This window comes from Elephas maximus, chromosome 4 (assembly GCF_024166365.1).
Source record: "Elephas maximus indicus isolate mEleMax1 chromosome 4, mEleMax1 primary haplotype, whole genome shotgun sequence".
NCBI classification, from domain to species: Eukaryota; Metazoa; Chordata; class Mammalia; order Proboscidea; family Elephantidae; genus Elephas; species Elephas maximus.
This window is the reverse complement of record NC_064822.1, coordinates 107,474,120-107,491,893: the sequence shown is the minus strand read 5'-3', so window position 1 is coordinate 107,491,893 and position 17,774 is coordinate 107,474,120. Positions and strand designations below refer to the sequence as shown.

At 52.1% G+C, this 17,774-nt stretch overlaps 1 protein-coding gene across 11 annotated transcripts; it reads right to left on the bottom strand.

Annotated features, from left to right (window-relative positions):
- Positions 1 to 950: 950 nt before the first annotated feature.
- On the bottom strand, positions 951 to 10,204 carry ATG101 (autophagy related 101). Of its 11 annotated transcripts, none has more exons than XM_049883190.1 (4): positions 5,967 to 7,780; positions 4,127 to 4,300; positions 3,664 to 3,990; positions 951 to 1,637 (listed from the first exon to the last, which is right to left on the bottom strand). In XM_049883190.1, the coding sequence occupies exons 3-4, from the start codon at positions 3,913 to 3,915 to the stop codon at positions 1,233 to 1,235; spliced, it is 657 nt and encodes a 218-aa protein (XP_049739147.1). In that variant the 5' UTR covers positions 3,916 to 3,990; positions 4,127 to 4,300; positions 5,967 to 7,780; the 3' UTR covers positions 951 to 1,232. The 11 variants fall into 11 exon arrangements, with proteins under 11 accessions (XP_049739147.1, XP_049739149.1, XP_049739146.1 ...); XM_049883192.1 differs by having other exon boundaries at positions 6,211 to 7,780; XM_049883189.1 differs by having other exon boundaries at positions 4,127 to 6,544; positions 6,853 to 7,780.
- Positions 10,205 to 17,774: the final 7,570 nt, after the last annotated feature.

The following is a 17,774-nucleotide window of genomic DNA, read 5'->3' as shown; positions in this document are numbered from 1 at the left end:
GGAGGTGTCAGATGGGAGTAATAAAGAAGGATCCCCAGACTGCTGCAGGCCAAGTGGTGGTCACACGTGATCGAGGACTTCCTGGGAATGGGCCTTCTCCATCTCCAATTCCCACTGCGCCCCTTGCGAGTTCTCCAATTCCCTGAAGCCCGAGAGATCAAGGCCATTGTTGTTAGTTATGGTCAAGCTGATTCCAAGAGATCAAGGGTAGGACATGAAATATCATGTGGCCAACGGTGGCTTGGAATAGTAAAACATGCAAACACTTCCTGGGCATCTTGGTTACCTACTCTGCTCCAGGAACCCCCTCCAATTTCTTCCCTAGTATGTCCCCCCGCTACAAACACACACACACAATTCATACAGTCGGGTTAGAACTGCCCCAGATGTAGCCAAAGAGGATTGCAAAACATGGAACAAATCAACAAAAAGCGTAGTGCATGACAACGTTCACTGAATTTGAGTATGCTTGTGTGGAAATGTGAGCATGAGTTACCAAAGCAATGTCCTAACAACCAGCCAGAGCCAGCCTGACCTGGAAGAGTGTCATTAAACGCCAGACGGTCTGAAGATGGCCAATCTCTTTCCAGAGTGCAAAACCCCAAATCAAATTACCTATCTGGTACATGCTGGGCCTGTGTGCGTTCTGTGAAGACAGAAAATACTCCCTGGGGCCGTTATGAAGCAAGACCAGGAGATATAAAAGCCAGGAAGGAGATATGGCTCAGTCACATCTGACCCCATGTCCTCATTCATGGGCTTGGCCATGGCCACATCTGGATGGGTAACACCTGCCTCTGTGAATGTCCAACAAAGTGCAAAATCTGTTATAATCTTTAATTCCCCGTCATCTTGGAAAAACACCCTCAACACACGCCCATGTCCTCACAAGTGTGCCAGAAAGTTAACATTTCAGGGTAGAACACAAGCCAAAGGAGAGATGGCTCAACTCAATCTCACACTCTCAACTTTATTCACAATCCTTCTGTACAGTGGAGAAGAAAGGCGGACCCCAGTCTGGGTGTGGAGAGACAGTGTAATGCTGGACCTGATCATCAGGCAAGGAGGACCAGAGAGGCTGGTGTCCCCAAGCAAGGAAGCCAGGGGCTAACCCTCCCAAGTCTCACCCAAGGACCCAGAGCAGGTTTCCAGAGCCCCAAGGGCCTCAACAGCATAATCCCCAGAAGCCAAGGTCTGGGAGGCATAAAGGAGCTCCCGGTCCCCAGCGAGCCCTAGAGGGCAAGGGTGTCTTTAATGAGCCTGCGCATGGTGGTGGTGACCGAGGTCCCCAGGGCATCAGTGATTTGGAAGGAGATCTTATAGAGGTAGGGCTGCACGTCCCGCAAGCCTGTGTCAAACACGTTGTCCACCTCTGACTGCGTGGGCATCTTGGGCAGGTACTCATGCCGGTTCATCACCTCCACGATATTGATAATTTTCTCACACAGCTTCTCACCCACCTTCTCCCGGCATATCTGCCGCTCCTGCTCTGTGGCCAGGGCTACCACGTGCACCTTGACCGTCCACACTTCCCATGGGATGCACTCATCCGAGAAAGGCCAGCGAGACTTTTTCTTCTGGTAGAACTCCAAGGACATCTGCCCCAGCCCATCGCCACCAGAGCTGCGCAAGGCATCCTGGGGGAGAAGCGGTAACAGATGAGCAGACCAAGACCCCTTCTCACCCTGCAGAGGTCTGCTTCCTATGACCCAAGGAAGCAAGCACCCTTATCTGTATTAGTCCCTCAGTATGGCAGGGAACAGAGGCCCAGAGAGAGTAAAGGATTTATGTGAAGTGACACACACCAAGCCAACAAAATCTGTCCCCTCTCCCAACACCTCCAGCTTTGTTAGGAATTGATGGTAGAGAAATCACTAGTGTTTTTCAGCACTTACTCTGTCCCAGGCAACATGCACTCTCCTACTGGCTCAACAACTCTGTGGTAGGTGTGTGACCTCCATTTTACTGACGCAAAATCAGGCTCAGAGATGTAAGATAACTTGCCAAAAGTCACATTGCCAGTAAATGGCAGAGCCAGGATCTGAATCCAGGTTATCTGATTTCAAAATCCATGCTTTTCACCTTTACATTAAGGGCCTTCTCCACCTACAACCGCACCCTGTGGCCCCCATCCTTGAAAACAATCTCTAAAATCACCTTCTCTCCAACGTCTCCTTCTCCCCAAGCAAACCCTATTTGCCTTCTCCACTTCTACCCCATTCGTTTTATGACAGCCCAAATTCATAGTCTCTTTCTAAAAAGCAGGAGGTAGGGAAGAAGGGAGAGATTATAAGGCCTAATGATCCTTGTTTAGAAAGAAAGAAACCAAGGAACAGAATAGGGAAGGGAAGTTGAAGGACAGACCAGATCTGGCCACTTTTACCTCTTCCCCTCTGAGGAGCAAATAGGGCCATCTTGACCAATAATTCTGCCTCTCCCAACCCCTTGGGTGCAGGGGACCCTCACACTCCTCCTCTTAGGGTGGCCAGGACCCTGAAGCACCTTTCCATCTGAGTTAGTGCCAACCCAGAGGCACTTCCTCCAATCCTGAGCCACCCAATAGGGAATAAGTCTCTCCTTCACAGACAAACCAAAGTCATGTGACCTTAACTAATAGTAACAATGGCTAACTTCTGTATGCTCACTGTGTGCCAGGCTCTGTTCCGAACAATTGACACATTTCACTCATTTAAACCTAAAAGTACTTTTAAGAGGTAGGTACTATTAGCATTCCAATTTTACACGAAGGGAAACTGAGGCCCAGAGGAGTGGACATGCACCCAAGCTCACACACTTGCTAGGTGGTGGAGCCTGGCTCCAGGGTCCACGCTATGCTCTTGATCACTCTACTCTGCAGACCTTGTGCAGGCACAGAACAGAAGGCTAGGTGCTGCTGCCTCCCTGTAGGGTGACTGGGAAACCTCTTATGAACTTGGCCTTTCTGGGCTTGGACATCCCGGGGGAGGGGAGGGAGCTAGCTTTCTGACTGCTGTGGCCTGGGAGGGGATCCACCAGACACAGGCAAACCCCTGCAAGGAGCACACAGTGTAGAGGCGCTCCAAACACTTGTGGAATCGAAGGCAGGCGGCAATCCTCTGACCCCAGAGCTTGGGCAAGAGATTCCCTTTGTTACTTTTTTAAATAAAAAAAAAATCCTTGCATTGAAATAGGAAAGCACTGAGATTCGGCACAGAGACAAAGTCAAAAATCACACCCATTTCCACTCTCCTGAGGTGACCAACATTAACAGCCTGGTGTGTCCCTTCCTCCCCTTTCTCTAACCCACACAGGCATATACAAACACATCATAGCGCTCAAAAGGAGCACTCCGTATCAATGGCAACTCCTGTCTCTCACGGAGTTTTGTATGGGGAGGGACCAGAGAGTGGTGAAAAGAAAAGCAGAAAAGGTGCTGGCAGAGCGAGCTGTGGAGTCAGAGAAGAGCTTCCAAGGGAATCTGACTGCAAACGCTGTGAGGGCTTCCTGCGCTCCCTCCGCCCCTGGGTATTCTTATAAACCCTCCACCCCCACCTACCACCACCACCACCACATCACCACCACAACCCCTCAGCCCCAGAGGAGCTCTGAACACGCCTTTTCATTACAACCTGAAAGACTTCCAACAGCAAGGTCCACCTGCCATTTGCCAGGCCACATTCCTACCTTGAATTCCCCGACAACCTTGCGCAGAGCACGGTCAAGCTCATCAGAGGAGACGCGCACGTAGGTGAAGTCGATGAAGTCACAGTCGACATCCTGGGTGCCCACGGTGCCGATGGAGTAGGTGCCCTCCTTCTTGTAGTGGAACTTGCCTGTACTGCGGTGCAGGAGCACCGTGTGCAGCACGGCCAACAGAGCCTCCTCCACCTGCCGCCCCTCCACCGACACCTCCAGCACCTCTGAGCGGCAGTTCATCCTGCGGCTGGTGGCCCACGGCAGGGTGGGGGACAGGGATGAACACGGAGAGCTTCACCCCACACAGGGACCACCCTGTAAGAGGAGCCCACGTCAGACTGGTCAGACTGCTGGCACCTTCTGAATAATCTGCATGTTACCTGCTCGTTTCCTTCCAGGCCCAGCCCAGCCCATCTCCACTGGCCCTTCCCTGCATTTTTGCAGCACTTACTATCAGAGAATCAAAGGCTCTCAAAGCCAGCAGTGGGAGAGCTTCAAAGTCACCAGTCCAAACAACCGGCCCAGGCTTGAATTCCACGTACAGCATCCAGTGCCATTCACAGCAAATGCTCACTGTGTAACACCTGTCAGGCCTGGCCATCCACAGGTGAGCACAGGCCCTGCTCTGGAGAAGTTGACGGGACAGAGGTGAGACAGGCGTGTAAAGATTACCGCAGTGGTGAGATTACGAGGGGAGTGACAAGGAGGAAAGGAAGGTTGTCTGATTTCCTGGGATCTCGTTAAGGCATCTGGACTCTGCTGAGGGCAGAGAAGAGTGAATGCATCACTGTGCCCAGATCAAATCGGTGCATCAGAAAGTCACCTCTGGCTGAAGGGCAAAGAACAGCTCTTAACTACTCTGCGGTCAAAAGCTACTCAGGGAGCATGAAAACTATGATGCCTGGGCTTAAAGCTTGACTGACACATGCACGTCCACACAAATCTCACACACAACTTCTGGGGTCATCCAGGCTCCAGGGAACAATCTCACGGATTTAAGGGCTGAAAGACTGAGCAGGGTGACAAGTTACAGTAGTGATAGTTACAGAGGCAGCACGAGGGGGTGTGGAGGACTGAAGTGCAGAGTATGATGGTTTTCATGTCCAAGAGTCCTGGGTTTGAATCCCAGCTCTCCCACATCTTGCTTAAGCAAATCCCTCATCCTGAGCCTCAATTCCCTTATCTGCAAATCAAGATCGTTTTGAGGATTAATAAGATAACTTACGGAAAACACAGTAGGATAGTAGTAAAGAGCAATGGCTCTAAAGCCAGGCAGCCTGAGCTGGAACCACAGCTCTGTTGTGTGACCTTGGGGAAGCTGCTTACCTTCAACTTGCCCGATCTAAAGAAGGGGACATTAATAGCAGCTACCTTGAAAAGGTCATCTCAAGGACTCAGTTAATATCTATAGAACACTTAAAACAGTACCTGGCAAGTAGAAAGGGCTCAACAAGTATAATTAATTATGATATTCTTATTGCTGGAAAACGATGCAAGGTGTCATGAATTGAATCATGTTCCCCCAAAAATACGTGTATCAATTTGGCTGGGCCATGATTTCCAGCACTGTGTGGTTGTCCTCCATTCTGTGATTGTAATTTTATGTTAAAAAGGATTAGGGTGGGATTATAACACCACCCTTACCCAGGTCACGTCCCTGGTCCAAAGTAAAGGGAGCTTCCCTGGGGTGTGGCCTGCACCACCTTTTATCTCTCAAGAGATAAAAAGGAAAGGGAAGCAAGCAGAGAGTTGGGGACCTCATACCACCAAGAAAGCAGCACCAGGAACAGAGCACGTCCTTTGGACCCGGTGTCCCTGCACCTGAGAAGCTTCTCAACCATGGGAAGACTGAGGACAAGGACCTTCTTCCGGAGCCACCTTCCCCTGGAGCTGAAACCTTGAATTTGGACTTTTAGCCTACTTTAACGTGAGGAAATAAATTTCTCTTTGTTAGAGCCATCCACTTGTGGTATTTCTGTTATGGCAGTACTAGATAACTAAGACACAAGGCTACATCACGGCAGTGGTGGAGCGAGTAGGGAGGAGAGAACAGACTTGAGAAGCAGAACTTAGTAACTGAATATGAGCCTGTAGGGAGAAGGTGCAGTCAAGTTTCTTAGCTCAGACTGTTTAGCTTGAACACCTCCATTCACAGTGAATTCACAGCAAACCGTTCCATCTTCAGATAGCTCTATATTAAGCTATTCCTTCTACTGAAGGAATCTGTCCCTCATTGCTTCAAACTACTGGTCTTAGTTTTGATACCTAGAACCACACAGAATAGGTCTCACCTCTTTCCCACAAATGAACCTTCAGGTATTTAGAGGCAATCTTCCATCACCTCCTGGCCCATTCTACAGGTTAAAGGTCCTCAGCCACCAAACATGCCTAACTGACATCACATCTTATCTCCTCAGCTCCCCTCTAAGTAGATTCCAGTTGATCTCTGTTCCTCTTCGACAGCAGCATTCAGCACTGAACACAGGTCAACAGTTTTTGGACTGCTCACAAGATCAGGCTGGCTCTGCCTCTCACCTGACAATCAGCCTTGTCTTTCGATATTATCCTTTATCTCTTCACAGGTGTTATTCTTGTCTCTCCCACTAGGCAGACAGTTCCTTGAGGGCAAGGACTGTATGCTAGTCAACACTGTATCAGGTACAAAGTAGCTGCTCAATTCATCCTCATCCTGAATTCCAGGTCCTTCCTGAGGTTGCTGGGATCAGTCTTGGACGAAGGATAAGGAGGGCTTTCTCTCACTTCTGCACTCTGGTTTAACTCCATCCAGCAGTTTCCCATTCACAGACTCCCAGCTCTGTTTCAGTTTTCCTTTCTTCCACAACTTCTCCCTCCTGTGTCCTCCATGAACCTTCATACAAGCCATACAGCAACTCAGTTTTGCCCCAAGCCCAGGCCCTTCACTCAGTCTCAGCGCTATTCTAGGCTCCACTCCTCCAGGAAGTCTGTCCTGATCAGTTCCAGCCTCCATCCCACAGAAGCCACCTTTTGTCTGTCTCCACGATGACCAGGGGCATTCACCCAGGGAAGGGCCCGGGAAGTCTCCTCCCGCTAGCCCCTCAAGGCCCAGGTCTGCAAGGCCCAGCGGCAGAAGCCGACAGACGCCTTCTCAGAGCCAAGCTGGAGTTCAGGACACCCACACCCACACCACCAACTTACGTGTTAAGCTGGAGTGCAGGCCACTCAGGCTCGGAGCATGCCCCTTCTCCTCCTCCCCACGCCTAGGTACGACCTCTGCAGGTACACCGAAGCCTTTACGCGGGCGATGAGCCCCCAAATCAGAATGAACTAAACGCAAAATCAGAACGCTTTCCGGCTCCGTATCAAAAGACTCAGGCGGGACACAAAAACCACTTCCCTCCCGGGTCCCGTTTCTCCCACCGCCACTACCGGTGAACCTCCACAGTCCAGGGACAAAGGAGGCTCTGACTCCCCCGATGTCTCGGGGCCGGCACCCTGCCCCTAGCCTGGCCGGACTCCGGAGTTCGAGGGGCACCCTCACTCCCGCCGCCCCGGGGAGCTCCCAAGCTGGTGCAGGAGGACAGGCGGTCAGAACGGTCCCCTACCCCATCACACACCCGTACCCCGACTCCCTAGCCATCGGGCAGCACTCACCGGGAGTGACAGACCAACACCACAGGACAGGGACCCGGGACCGGAACGCCGTCCCACCGCCCCTACCGGCCGGGAGAGTTCTACCTGCTCCACCGACCTCCAGAGGGGGAGCGTGCACAGCTCGGCCACGTCCTAACATGAACGCAGCTGTCCAGATAGTTTTTGTACTCACGTAATCAAAAAAATTTAATCATATGTTGCTCCATAATTTGTATGATTTTTTTTTCCTGATTACATATCAGTTTTTAAGATTTGACCGTCAGAAGTATCCCCTTCATTTGGACGAGTCCACTCACTCCCACCACTGACAGTGTTGTTGTGCTTCGGCAGGAACTACCCACTTCCGCCATAGAGACGGACGGCGGGGCGGGAGAGAGGGGCCGGTGCTCTGCACTGCCTCCCTAGGCTGGGAGGAGTCATCGTAGGCGAGCCCGCCCCTGGGGCGGAGAAATGATCCCCAACTCTGGACTGAGAAGCCTGGGAACAGGTACGGATCCCCACAAAATGAGGATCATGCCCTTTGGAGATGAGCCCTGGCCACTGTGCTGCGTGACGCTGAGTGGATGGCAAAACTCTAGATTGTCCAACATGCATAACAGGCAGGATCCCTGGCCCTCGACCACATAAAGATGCTAGAGAAAGGGTCTTAATCTTACTGTGCTATCTTCCTACAGTAACACTAATTGGTACTCTATCGTGACCTATCTGGTGACAGTTCTCGTAAGGCTAATTGTAATTCTGCCTTGCCTCTCTATGTGACCCTTCATATCACTCCTCTTTTCTGATTTCCTCCTCTATAAATGGGGATCACAAGAGATTACTCACAAAAAAAACCTTTGTAAACTGGAAAGTGTTGTATGAATGTGAGTGCAGCTTTAGTGCTAGGTAATTTGCTAGGAGTGTGTTTGGTTCTCCATGCCGGTTGTAATAAGCCCAGGGCAAACAGAGCTCTTAATGCCCACAGACCCTGGCATCTCCCCACCCACAACAGGAGACCTTCCTAAATTGTTTACTTCGGGGTTAAATTCTTCATCTCCTAACACACATTTTCTCCCAAAATAATAATAGACATTATTTACAAATAATAACATTGTTGAATGCTTTACATTATTAATTTATTTAAACTTTATATCAATCAATCCTACAAGGTAGATGAAGAAATTTACAGGGGAAGAGGTTATGTGACTTGCCCAAGGTCACTCAGTAACTGGCAGAGCCTGGGAATCAAATCCAGGGCTCTTGACCACTACAGAAGCTCTCTTTCTGGCCTCTCCACCCTGACCTTCCCATGCACCAGCACTCTCCACTATACCCCACCCACCAGCAGCGTGCTGATAAATGTTCAACACCTGCTGTCAGGGGAGGAATGCCCTCATTTGTAGCACTTGCTAATTTCCTGCCACGGCCCATTTCAAGCTACAGAACATCACTAAATGTGGAGATCAGAATGAATAATTACGTCTTCATCATCAGGGGTACCATTGGCTCTCAGGTGTTGGGACCAGCTGGCTCCAACACACTACTGTCACTCACCCACCCTTTAGGCTCCATGCCCTGTTATAGGCTGAACTGAGTTCCCCAAAAAAAGATATATTAAAGTTCTAACCCCTGGTACCTGGGGGCATGACCTTGTTTGGAAATAGGGTCTTTGAAGATCTTATCAGTTATCCTGAGATCATACTGCAGTAGCATGAGTCCTAATCCAATCTGAGTAGAAAAGAACAGACAGACACACAGGCAGTCCCTGGATTACCAAAGAGTTCAGTTCCCAAGTCTGTTTTTAAGTTGAATTTGTACCTAAGTCAGAACAATTAGGTATGTTGCATCTAACTTTAATTAGTCAATTTTTTGTCTGAGTATATAGTATGTAGTGTACTTTTCTATGCGTAAAAACATTGAAGAAACCCTTCCAGATACACTAACATGTCTTTAACATAAAAAAAGATAATGTAGTAATATTAATAATAATGTTTCATTGTGCATTGCAAAGTAGCTCCCGTTTGTTATTACAAACCATCTCTTGTACCTTCTCCACAGTTGAAGAGGTACCTACAGGGCAAGTTATCCAAAATACTTGGAAGACTCTGTTCTGTAAAATCTTTGAGACCAATTAGATACTTCAGCACAGGCCCTGAACTAAAAAATTTACAATTGTACCACCGGCCAGCATTTCTGCTGCGTTTTGAATCCTCCTCAGCAGAGGCAGGGAAGGTTGGGTCACCAGTCTGGTGGTGCTGGGCAGACAGATCATCCCACCATCACCTCCTCACCAGACCTGTCAACCCCACGCCCCAACTATGAAGCCGCTGCCTCTGGATGCAAGGGGGAAAGTGCCACTCAGGATGTACTAAAAGCAGCCGGGGGCCCAAGGGTTGGAAAGAGCTTAGGGAAACCCAAGTCCGAGGTTCTCCACCGTCTCTGAAAACCATATGAACATACAGAGGTCAGGAATAAGACTGCACACACCCACACACCCACACACACACACCCACTTCCAGCCACCAAAACACCAAGAAGTACTGCAATGGCGAAATCCCACGTGTTAGGCAGAAGGCCAGAGAGGTGCTGCTATGGCCCCGGGCTGCGCAGAAAGGAGGGCCTGGCAGGATGGGGTGGGGCGGAGCTGGGTAAGGGGGCGCCGTGGGAGCCCGGCCGTGTGCCAATCCGGCGCACTGACCCACTGACCGGTTGTACTCGGAGAACACGTAGAGCGAGGTGCCTGTCTCTCGCCGCCTGCTGTCACCACCTGCAGGCCCGACATGTCGATCGGAGCGGGGGTGCTTGGGACACGCGGACGGTGGGGTCGGCCCTTTCCGAGCTCCCCGGGAGGCGGGTGCGTGTGGGCTCTCCGCTCGCTGCTCCCTCGGTGCCGCAGGGGCCCGCCCGCCGCCAGTGGCCGCCCAAGGACCTGCTGCGGCACTTGGCAGGCCGGAGAAGTGCGGCCCCTGCGGGGCCCAATACCGAGTCAGTTTTTTCCTGATAGCCTTTATGCGGGTTGGTTCGCAACTACGGGTTGTACGTAAATCGGACGTTTATAACCCGGGGACTGCCTTACAGAGGAAGGATTGCCCTTTGAAGATGCACCTTGGAGCCAAGGAACGCTTGGGGCTACCAGGAGCTAAGAGAGACAAGAAAGATCTTTCTCTAAAGACTTCAGTGGGAGAGTGGCCCTGCCTACACTCTGAATTTGGACGCCTAGCCTCCAGAATTGTGAGACAAATTGCTGTTTCTATAAGCCACCCAGTTTGTGGTATTTTGTTATGGCAGACCTAGAACACTAATACCTCTCCCCCCTCGGCTGCCCAGCCTTTCTAAGCCCAGCTGCACAACCCCCTCTGGCTGGCCTCTCCCCCCGCCCCACCTGCTCCCTATTCATTTACTTCTCCATCGCAGTCTGCCCTGTGCAGCCCGTCTCTATCTTAGGTAGGGGCACCTCTCCAGGGGCAGTCTGGGAGTACCCCCAGGGCCTGGGGAAGGAGAAAGCTGCCTGCCCCACAGACCAACAATCTTATCTGGAGCCTGGACTAAGCCAGGAGATATGTCAGGAGGAAATATTGAGAGGGGACAATCTGTGAGGAACTGGAGGGAGACTCAGGGAGGTGAGAACCATCTCTGGGGTGGAGTGGAACCAGGGGCTAAGCCCCAGAGACTGTCAGTGAATGAGGAGAGTGACTGACCTCTCTCTACCCCCTGGATGCCCACCCTCTCAGGGCCTTCCACAACACTATCCTACAACACTACAACATCATCATCACTTCTCCCAATCACCAAGGCTGACTAGGCACCATGCTAGCGCTTCACATGCACTGATGCATTGATTTCTCCAACTGCCTTTCAAAGTGATTATCGTTTTCTCCCCAATTTACAGATAATGAAACTGAGGCTCAGAAATATGTAATGTCTTGCCAAGGCCACACAGCTACTCTTTTATCATTCCACCAGTTTTTTTTACCTACTCTCATCCCTGTTCCAAAACTTAACCCTCTCCATGGAGCCCTTTCCTGCCTGAGGGTGAGGCTAAGCCCTCTTACCTCTTTTATCTCAGGCCCAGATATGAACCAATCCTTGCCACCCCATGCCTCCCTGGACCTTCTGTCTCATTGAGCCTGAGACCTCAGGTCCCAGTGAGATCCCACTGAGGGGGACCTGTCAGGGAGGGATGGTCTTGGCCAAAAAAATGGAGCTCTGTGGGGTGAATTTTCCCATCCCATGCCCCTACCCCTGATGGTCAAGATATAATCATTCACTCATTCATTCATTCATGCCACACATATTTAACTGTCCACATGCCAGACTCACGTCATACCTAGTTATATCAAGGTGGGCAAGCCACAATCCTGGCCCTCGGAGCTCAAAGTCTTACAGAGGAGATGGACCAGGAAATGCACTTGAACAAGAAAATGTGACAAGCGGAACAAGAGAAATGGCGGCAGGTTTTTCGGGGGCAAGAGGGGCCAGGATGGAGGCTTCTGCTGTCATTTCAGAAAGATGCTGGTGGCCTGGAGTAGAAAATGTCACATTCAGAGTGAAGAGGAGTCCCAAGCTCTGCTCTCAGCAAGCCAGGAGGTGACTGAGCATCAGAAGGGAACTGGGACCACTGCAGAGAACACAGGATAGAAACCTGAGGAAATGGGCAGGGAAGGGGGGTTGGTGATTCCAGGAAGAAGTGGGGCTCCAGGGAATTATTCTGGGGAGGTTTCCTGGAGAAGTGGAAAGAAAAATCCTGAAAGAAAAAAATTGCTGAAGACTGAGGGTGGAAATTGTGGGTTCAGAGGCAGGAGGAGCAAAGCCAGAGGGAGCCAACTGCTCAGGCAGAGCCCAGAGCCATGGCCAGCCAGGCAGAAAGGGCACTGGCTACAGCACTCTGAGCCGTGCCTGCAGCAAAGGCCTGTGGAGGGATCTTGAAGGCCAACCCAGGACCTTGGAATCAGGCAGCTGACTTTGCATGTTGAGTGTGGCCCCGGATGGCCCCACCTCATCCTGGTGTGTGCCCAGGACAGAGCTGAGCCCTGAAGCTGGCCCTGCAGGCCATCCCCAGCCGCTCCAGAGCTGACCCCAGTGGCGTCACAGGGAGTGACTCAAGCCCCAGCAACAACAATGAGTGGGACTGACGTCAGGCTAGGGCCTCCTGACGGTGGCCAGCTTGGCTGGGCAGTCAGCACCCTGCCTGCTGACCCTCCAGCCCCAGCCAGGCCTCAGGGGCGAGGAGGACCAGCTGTCCCCTCTGACATCTGCCCCCTGAGATGCTGGGCAGCGGCTCCTTCATCCCCCACCTTCTCTGGGATATCAGGTCCAGGCCCCTCCTTGGTGGCAGAGGAAATGGCTGGGCGGACGAAAGAGCCTCAGAGAGCGTGAGAAAGAGGCGCCTCCCAGCCCCAACCTCATCAAGCAGCCTCTAGACCTGGACCAGGCCCAGGGGAGGCTTGTCCGCTGTCTGCCCTCCTGGGGGATCTGCCCTTCTTTATTGAGGAAGGGTTGTGTGTCTCTATCTCTAAGCCTATGTGTTTGTCTCTCTAGCCAGGTTGGGGTGGGGGAAAGGGGGCTTTATTTCTGTGCGCCTGTCCCATGGGAGTAAGGTGTTGTCTGTTCTTTCTGCGAGGCCAGTGCATCTGTTCATAGGGAAGGCATGTGTGTATCTGTCACTCTTTGGGGAAGAGGATTCTGTGTGACTGTTCTGGAAACAGAGAGGGCTATGTAGCCACCCCCGTAGGGGAGTCTCTGTAAGTACCCTTGGGGGCTCTTTTTCTGTTTCTGGTTTCTTGTTGGGTAGGGGGCATCTCTGTATCCTGATGATATCCCAGTTTTCTGGGACCCTGGAACGGGGTCTGAGTTTCCTGCTTGGCTACCCTAAAGCCTGGGCTCCCTGGGTGGGAGCCCCTTCCCTCTGATGTGCCTGGGCAAGGAGGGCAGCAAGTCAGCACCCTGCCTGCCCGGCTTGCAGCTGGGCACGGCTCCCTGCTAACACAGCATGTACCAGGACAAGGCCCCCCCCGCACTCCCCTCCCCGGCCCAGCTGCCACCCCCAGGCCCCGCAGCCATGCAGGGCCTGATTTATGGTCCTGAATAGGGGTTGGACAGTGCCAGCGGCTGGGTCAGACCTTGAGGAGACCTCAAGTGCCCCCCCCACACACCACCCCCAGCCTGGCAGGGTCAGCGCCCAGCAGGAGGTAAGGAGGGTGAGGGTGTGGGGAGGATGAGCAGCTCATGGGCCTAGGGGTGGGGGCAGGAGGCAGAAGCCAAGGCCAGAGTCTCCAGGACCTCTTAGCCCTCAGGCAAGCTAGAGTCCAGCCAGGGACCCTGGAATGTGCCTCCTGCCCTCAGAATGTCTCTGGCTTGTGTGGGGAAGGAGATATGGAGGGGGGTGCCTTTTCTCAGCATTGCACTAACTCCTTCCTGTCCTCACCACAGGGAGCTGGATGGAGGTTTCAAAGTCCCACTAGCCAGCCTAAGCCTTAACCAAACATTCCCCAGCCAGGGGCCAAGGAAGGGCTTGGGACTGGAACAGGGGAGGAGGCAGAGGTTTGGGGCAGAAACGGCAGCCCAGGGCTGGGCTCTGGTTGCCTGGGGAAGTAAGAGCAGCTGCTGGCTGAAGCTACAGGGCTCCAGGGCCAGGCCTGGACAGGGCTGGAAGTCAGGTGGACAGAGAGGCTCATCCCTTAGCGTCATCCTCTGAGGAGATCCAGCAGCCCTGGGGTCTCTGCTGCAGTAAGGGGCTGAAGGTGAGGGCTGGGGATTCTTCCAGATTTATAACCTAAAACTCCCTGGGAATCCTCAGGCCCAGCACAGCCCTCAGTCAGGACGTGACTCTCACAGGCCTAACGTGGCCGTGTCAGGGCTGTGAAATGCCGTCATTAGCAACCTGTTGACTGTCCATTTACCTCACAGCTGCCTTCACCTCTGACAGGATCTCTCGCAGTCTACCTCTGCAGCCACAGAGCCAGGCTGCCCCTGAGACACAGCTGCCGCATGGTGAGCATGCTGGATGCTCAGAACTGACCACGTGGCACAGTACAGAGTGAGTACAGTGTGGCTGCCTATGACCCTCACGAGCATCTCAGTTTCCTCAAGCCTGGCCCTTACCACCTCCCTCCATAACCAAATCCTGGTGGCCAGAGTTCAGGTGTAGGACAGCTTGCTCCGCCCCAGGCCCCGAGGAAGAGCCATCAGGCACAGACCCCTGGGATATAGAGCTCCCACTCAAATCCCAGACCCCAGAACCACCCCTCCCCAGTCACAGTGGCACCTCAGAGCTGGGGAGGGGGCCAGGGCCTCTGGGCACAGTGCCCAGCGTGGGTGGGGTGGGGGGAGATAGGGAGGCAGGCTTCCTGGGTCTCCACGTGAAGACAAACAGCAGGCTTTGAGTACTTGGAAAATCCCGCTCGGGATTCCAGGCCCTGCCGGCGTCACTGCCCTTTGACTATTGTCCCCGTCGGAAACGGGCCCAGCCCCCGGCCAGCTGGGACAGAGCGGCCATTGTGAGGCCCCACCAAGCTCAATGCCCCCTTGTTCGTCCTCCCGGCCCCTAGCAAGACTTGGAGGCCAGGTCTTCCAGTTGCTTAGTGGAAAGAAAGAGCCTGCCTCCAGGCTCCAGCCCTCGGGTGGGGCAGGGTGGAGCAGGGTGGGGCTGGGGAGAATCAGCTCCCCACTCTGTGCCCCAATTGCCAGAGTCCTGGGAAGGAACTGAAGAAATTACCATCAATGGAGCTCCTTTTATTTGTGAGGCCCTGGGCAGGGAGACCTAGCAGTTAAGTTACTAGATACACCCATTCTAGCTACTTACAAGCTAAGTGACCTTGGGAATGTCATTTCCTTTCTTTGAAGCAAATTCTCCTCTTCGTAAAAACAATAAACCAAAAAGAAAAAAACAAATCCATTGTCTTTGAGTCAATTTCAACTCATGTCAACCCCATATGTTAGACCTCATATGTTAGACGGTAGAACTGAGCGCCACAGGGTTTGCTTGGGTATAATCTTTATGGAACCAGATCACCAGGGCTTTCTCCCGTGGCACCATTGGGTAGGTTTGAACAGCCAACCTTTCAGTAGGTAGCTGAGTGCAAACCACTTGGGCCACCCAGGGACCTAGTGATGATAATAGCTCCCACGTATTATGTTCCATTATAGGCTACGTTCTTTTCCTACATTATTTCTAGCCCTTGCTGCACCCCTACAAGGAAGACGTGGTTGTCCCCACCTCATAGGTAAGCCACACAGTAGAGTGGTTAAGAGCAAGAACTCAAGCAAGACTGTCTGAGTTGAAATCTCGGCTCCAGCACATACTAGCTGTGGAATTTTGGGCAAGTTACTTAACGTTTTTATGCCTCAGTGTCTTCATCTATAAATGGGGCATTTATAATGATTAAATGAGTGAATACATACAAAGTGCTTCAAACAGCACTTGGCATGTATTGTGCACTCAGTAAACATTAGCTGTCTGGTCTCAGCTGGTGGGAGATTTCCAGCAAGCTCTGCACCTAACCAGGGCACTACTACCAGACTTACCTCCTCACTGAACAGATGGAGAAACCAAGGCTCAGTGAGGAAGAAGTGCTTCTCTGAGAGCAGCAGGAAGGTGGAGGCAAAGCTGAGAACAGAACCAAATCTTCTGAAACCCCATTTGAGGCTCCTTTCCCAGCGCCTTGCCGAGCGCTGGCGCTGCTGACAAAGGCCCACGCAGGAGCTCTGGTTGGGTACCAGCGACACATCCTTGGAAATCCACTGCACTGGTGGGGGCAGCGGTCTCAGTGTGCAGGGCTCAGGGTCCCACCCCACCCCATACATGGACCCTTTAGAAGGCCTGAGACAGCACTGTCTTCTCAGAACCCAAGTGAGGGTATGTGGCTGGGGACCCCTTGTGGAACCTACAGTCTGGGACAGCACAGAATGCCCTGGACTCTCCCCTACTTCTGAGCAGAGTACTGTTTTGTCCAACTCCCATCCAGCAGGGGCTGCTCCCATCCAGCCAGTTACCAGCCTCGTAAGGAAATGGTATGGGGGCCACTACCTCAGGGTTCCTGCCAGATCCCGGAGAGATCGATGAGGCAGGATCAGCACTGAGTGTAGTGAAGCGGGCCCAGCCCTGCGTGGTGGCCAGCTACCTTAGGCCTAGGGTGATCTAAGTTCATGTTTCTCAGCAGGATCACTCCAGACCTGCATCAGATTCACCTGGGAACCTCCTAAGAGTACAGATTCATGGGCTCCATCCCTCACCAAATCTGTCTGAGGGCAGAGTCAAGAAATCTCCATTTTAAGCAACTGACGAGCTTGGATGTTGTAGAACCTATATGGGGGCATCTCATGGCATTGTGGTTAAGAGTTAAATGCTAACCAAAATGCTGGCAGTTCAAATCCACTGGGCACTCTTGGAAGCTCTATGAGGCAGTTCTACTCTGTCCTATAGGGTTGCTATGAGTCGGAATCGACCCGACAGCAACGGGTCAGGGCACAGGCAGGGATTGCAGAACAATCTTACCAAGAAGGCAAGGGCTACCATTCCTTGGGTCCTCCTGCTGGGTGGCAAGGGGTGGGAAGGAATGTTGATAAAGGAGATGGAAAAAAACCTTATACTGAGTAACAACAGCTACTACCATTCTGGCTTACTTATACCCAGCCCTGTGCTAAGCACTATACAAACACACTCCTCTAATCCTGACAGCTCTGGGAGGTCAGGTCTATCCCCTTTCCTGTTTTACAGATGTGAGGATGAGTCGTGAAATAATTTGCCCAGGTTAGAAACCAGTAAGTGACAACCCTGAGTCCTGAAGCCAGGTTTGTTTCAGAGCCGAAGCTCTCCATCCTTCGGTTAATCTGCCTCCACCACAGGCACCATGAATGAGCCAGCAATTTGATCAGATGCTTTCTGTGTGTTAGAAACTACTCTAAGTGCTTCACATTAACAACCCCATGAAGCAAATGTCACTACTATCCCCTTCACAAATAAATCCCTGAATGGTACACATGGCTAATGCTCTCGGCTGCTAACCAAAAGGTTGGAGGTTGGAGCCCACTCAGAAGTGCCTCAGAAAGGCCTGGTGACCTACTTCTGAAAAATCAGGCATTGAAAACCCTATGAAGCACCAAACCTGTTGCCGTCAAGTTGATTCCGACTCTATCGACCCTACAGGGCAGAGCAGAACTGTCCCACAGGGTTTCCAAGGAGTGGCTGGTGGATTTGAACTGCCAACCTTTTGGTTAACAGCCAGGCTCTTAACTACTATGCTACCAGGGCTCCCTATGAAGCATAGTTCTACTCTAACATAGACAGGGTCCCCGTGAGTTGGAACCAACTTGATGGCAACTGGTTACTGGTTTTTTTTACACATGAGTGACCTGTTAACCCAGGTTGGTACAATCCGAGGTTTATCCAGAGCCCCCCATCTCTCCCACTTATGTAACTATAGGTGGGTGTGGGGGGGTGGGTGTAAGGCGCAGAAGACAGGGTATCGGAGACAAGACAGAATCCCAGT

Bases quoted from the DNA above. Each gene is read 5' to 3' on its own strand.
- ATG101 (XM_049883198.1), bottom strand. From the start codon at position 3,915: ATGAACTGCCGCTCAGAGGTGCTGGAGGTGTCGGTGGAGGGGCGGCAG. The intron at 1,638-3,663 runs GTAGGAATGTGG...CTTCTCCCCCAG, and splicing joins AGGTTGTCGGGGAATTCAAG to GATGCCTTGCGCAGCTCTGG.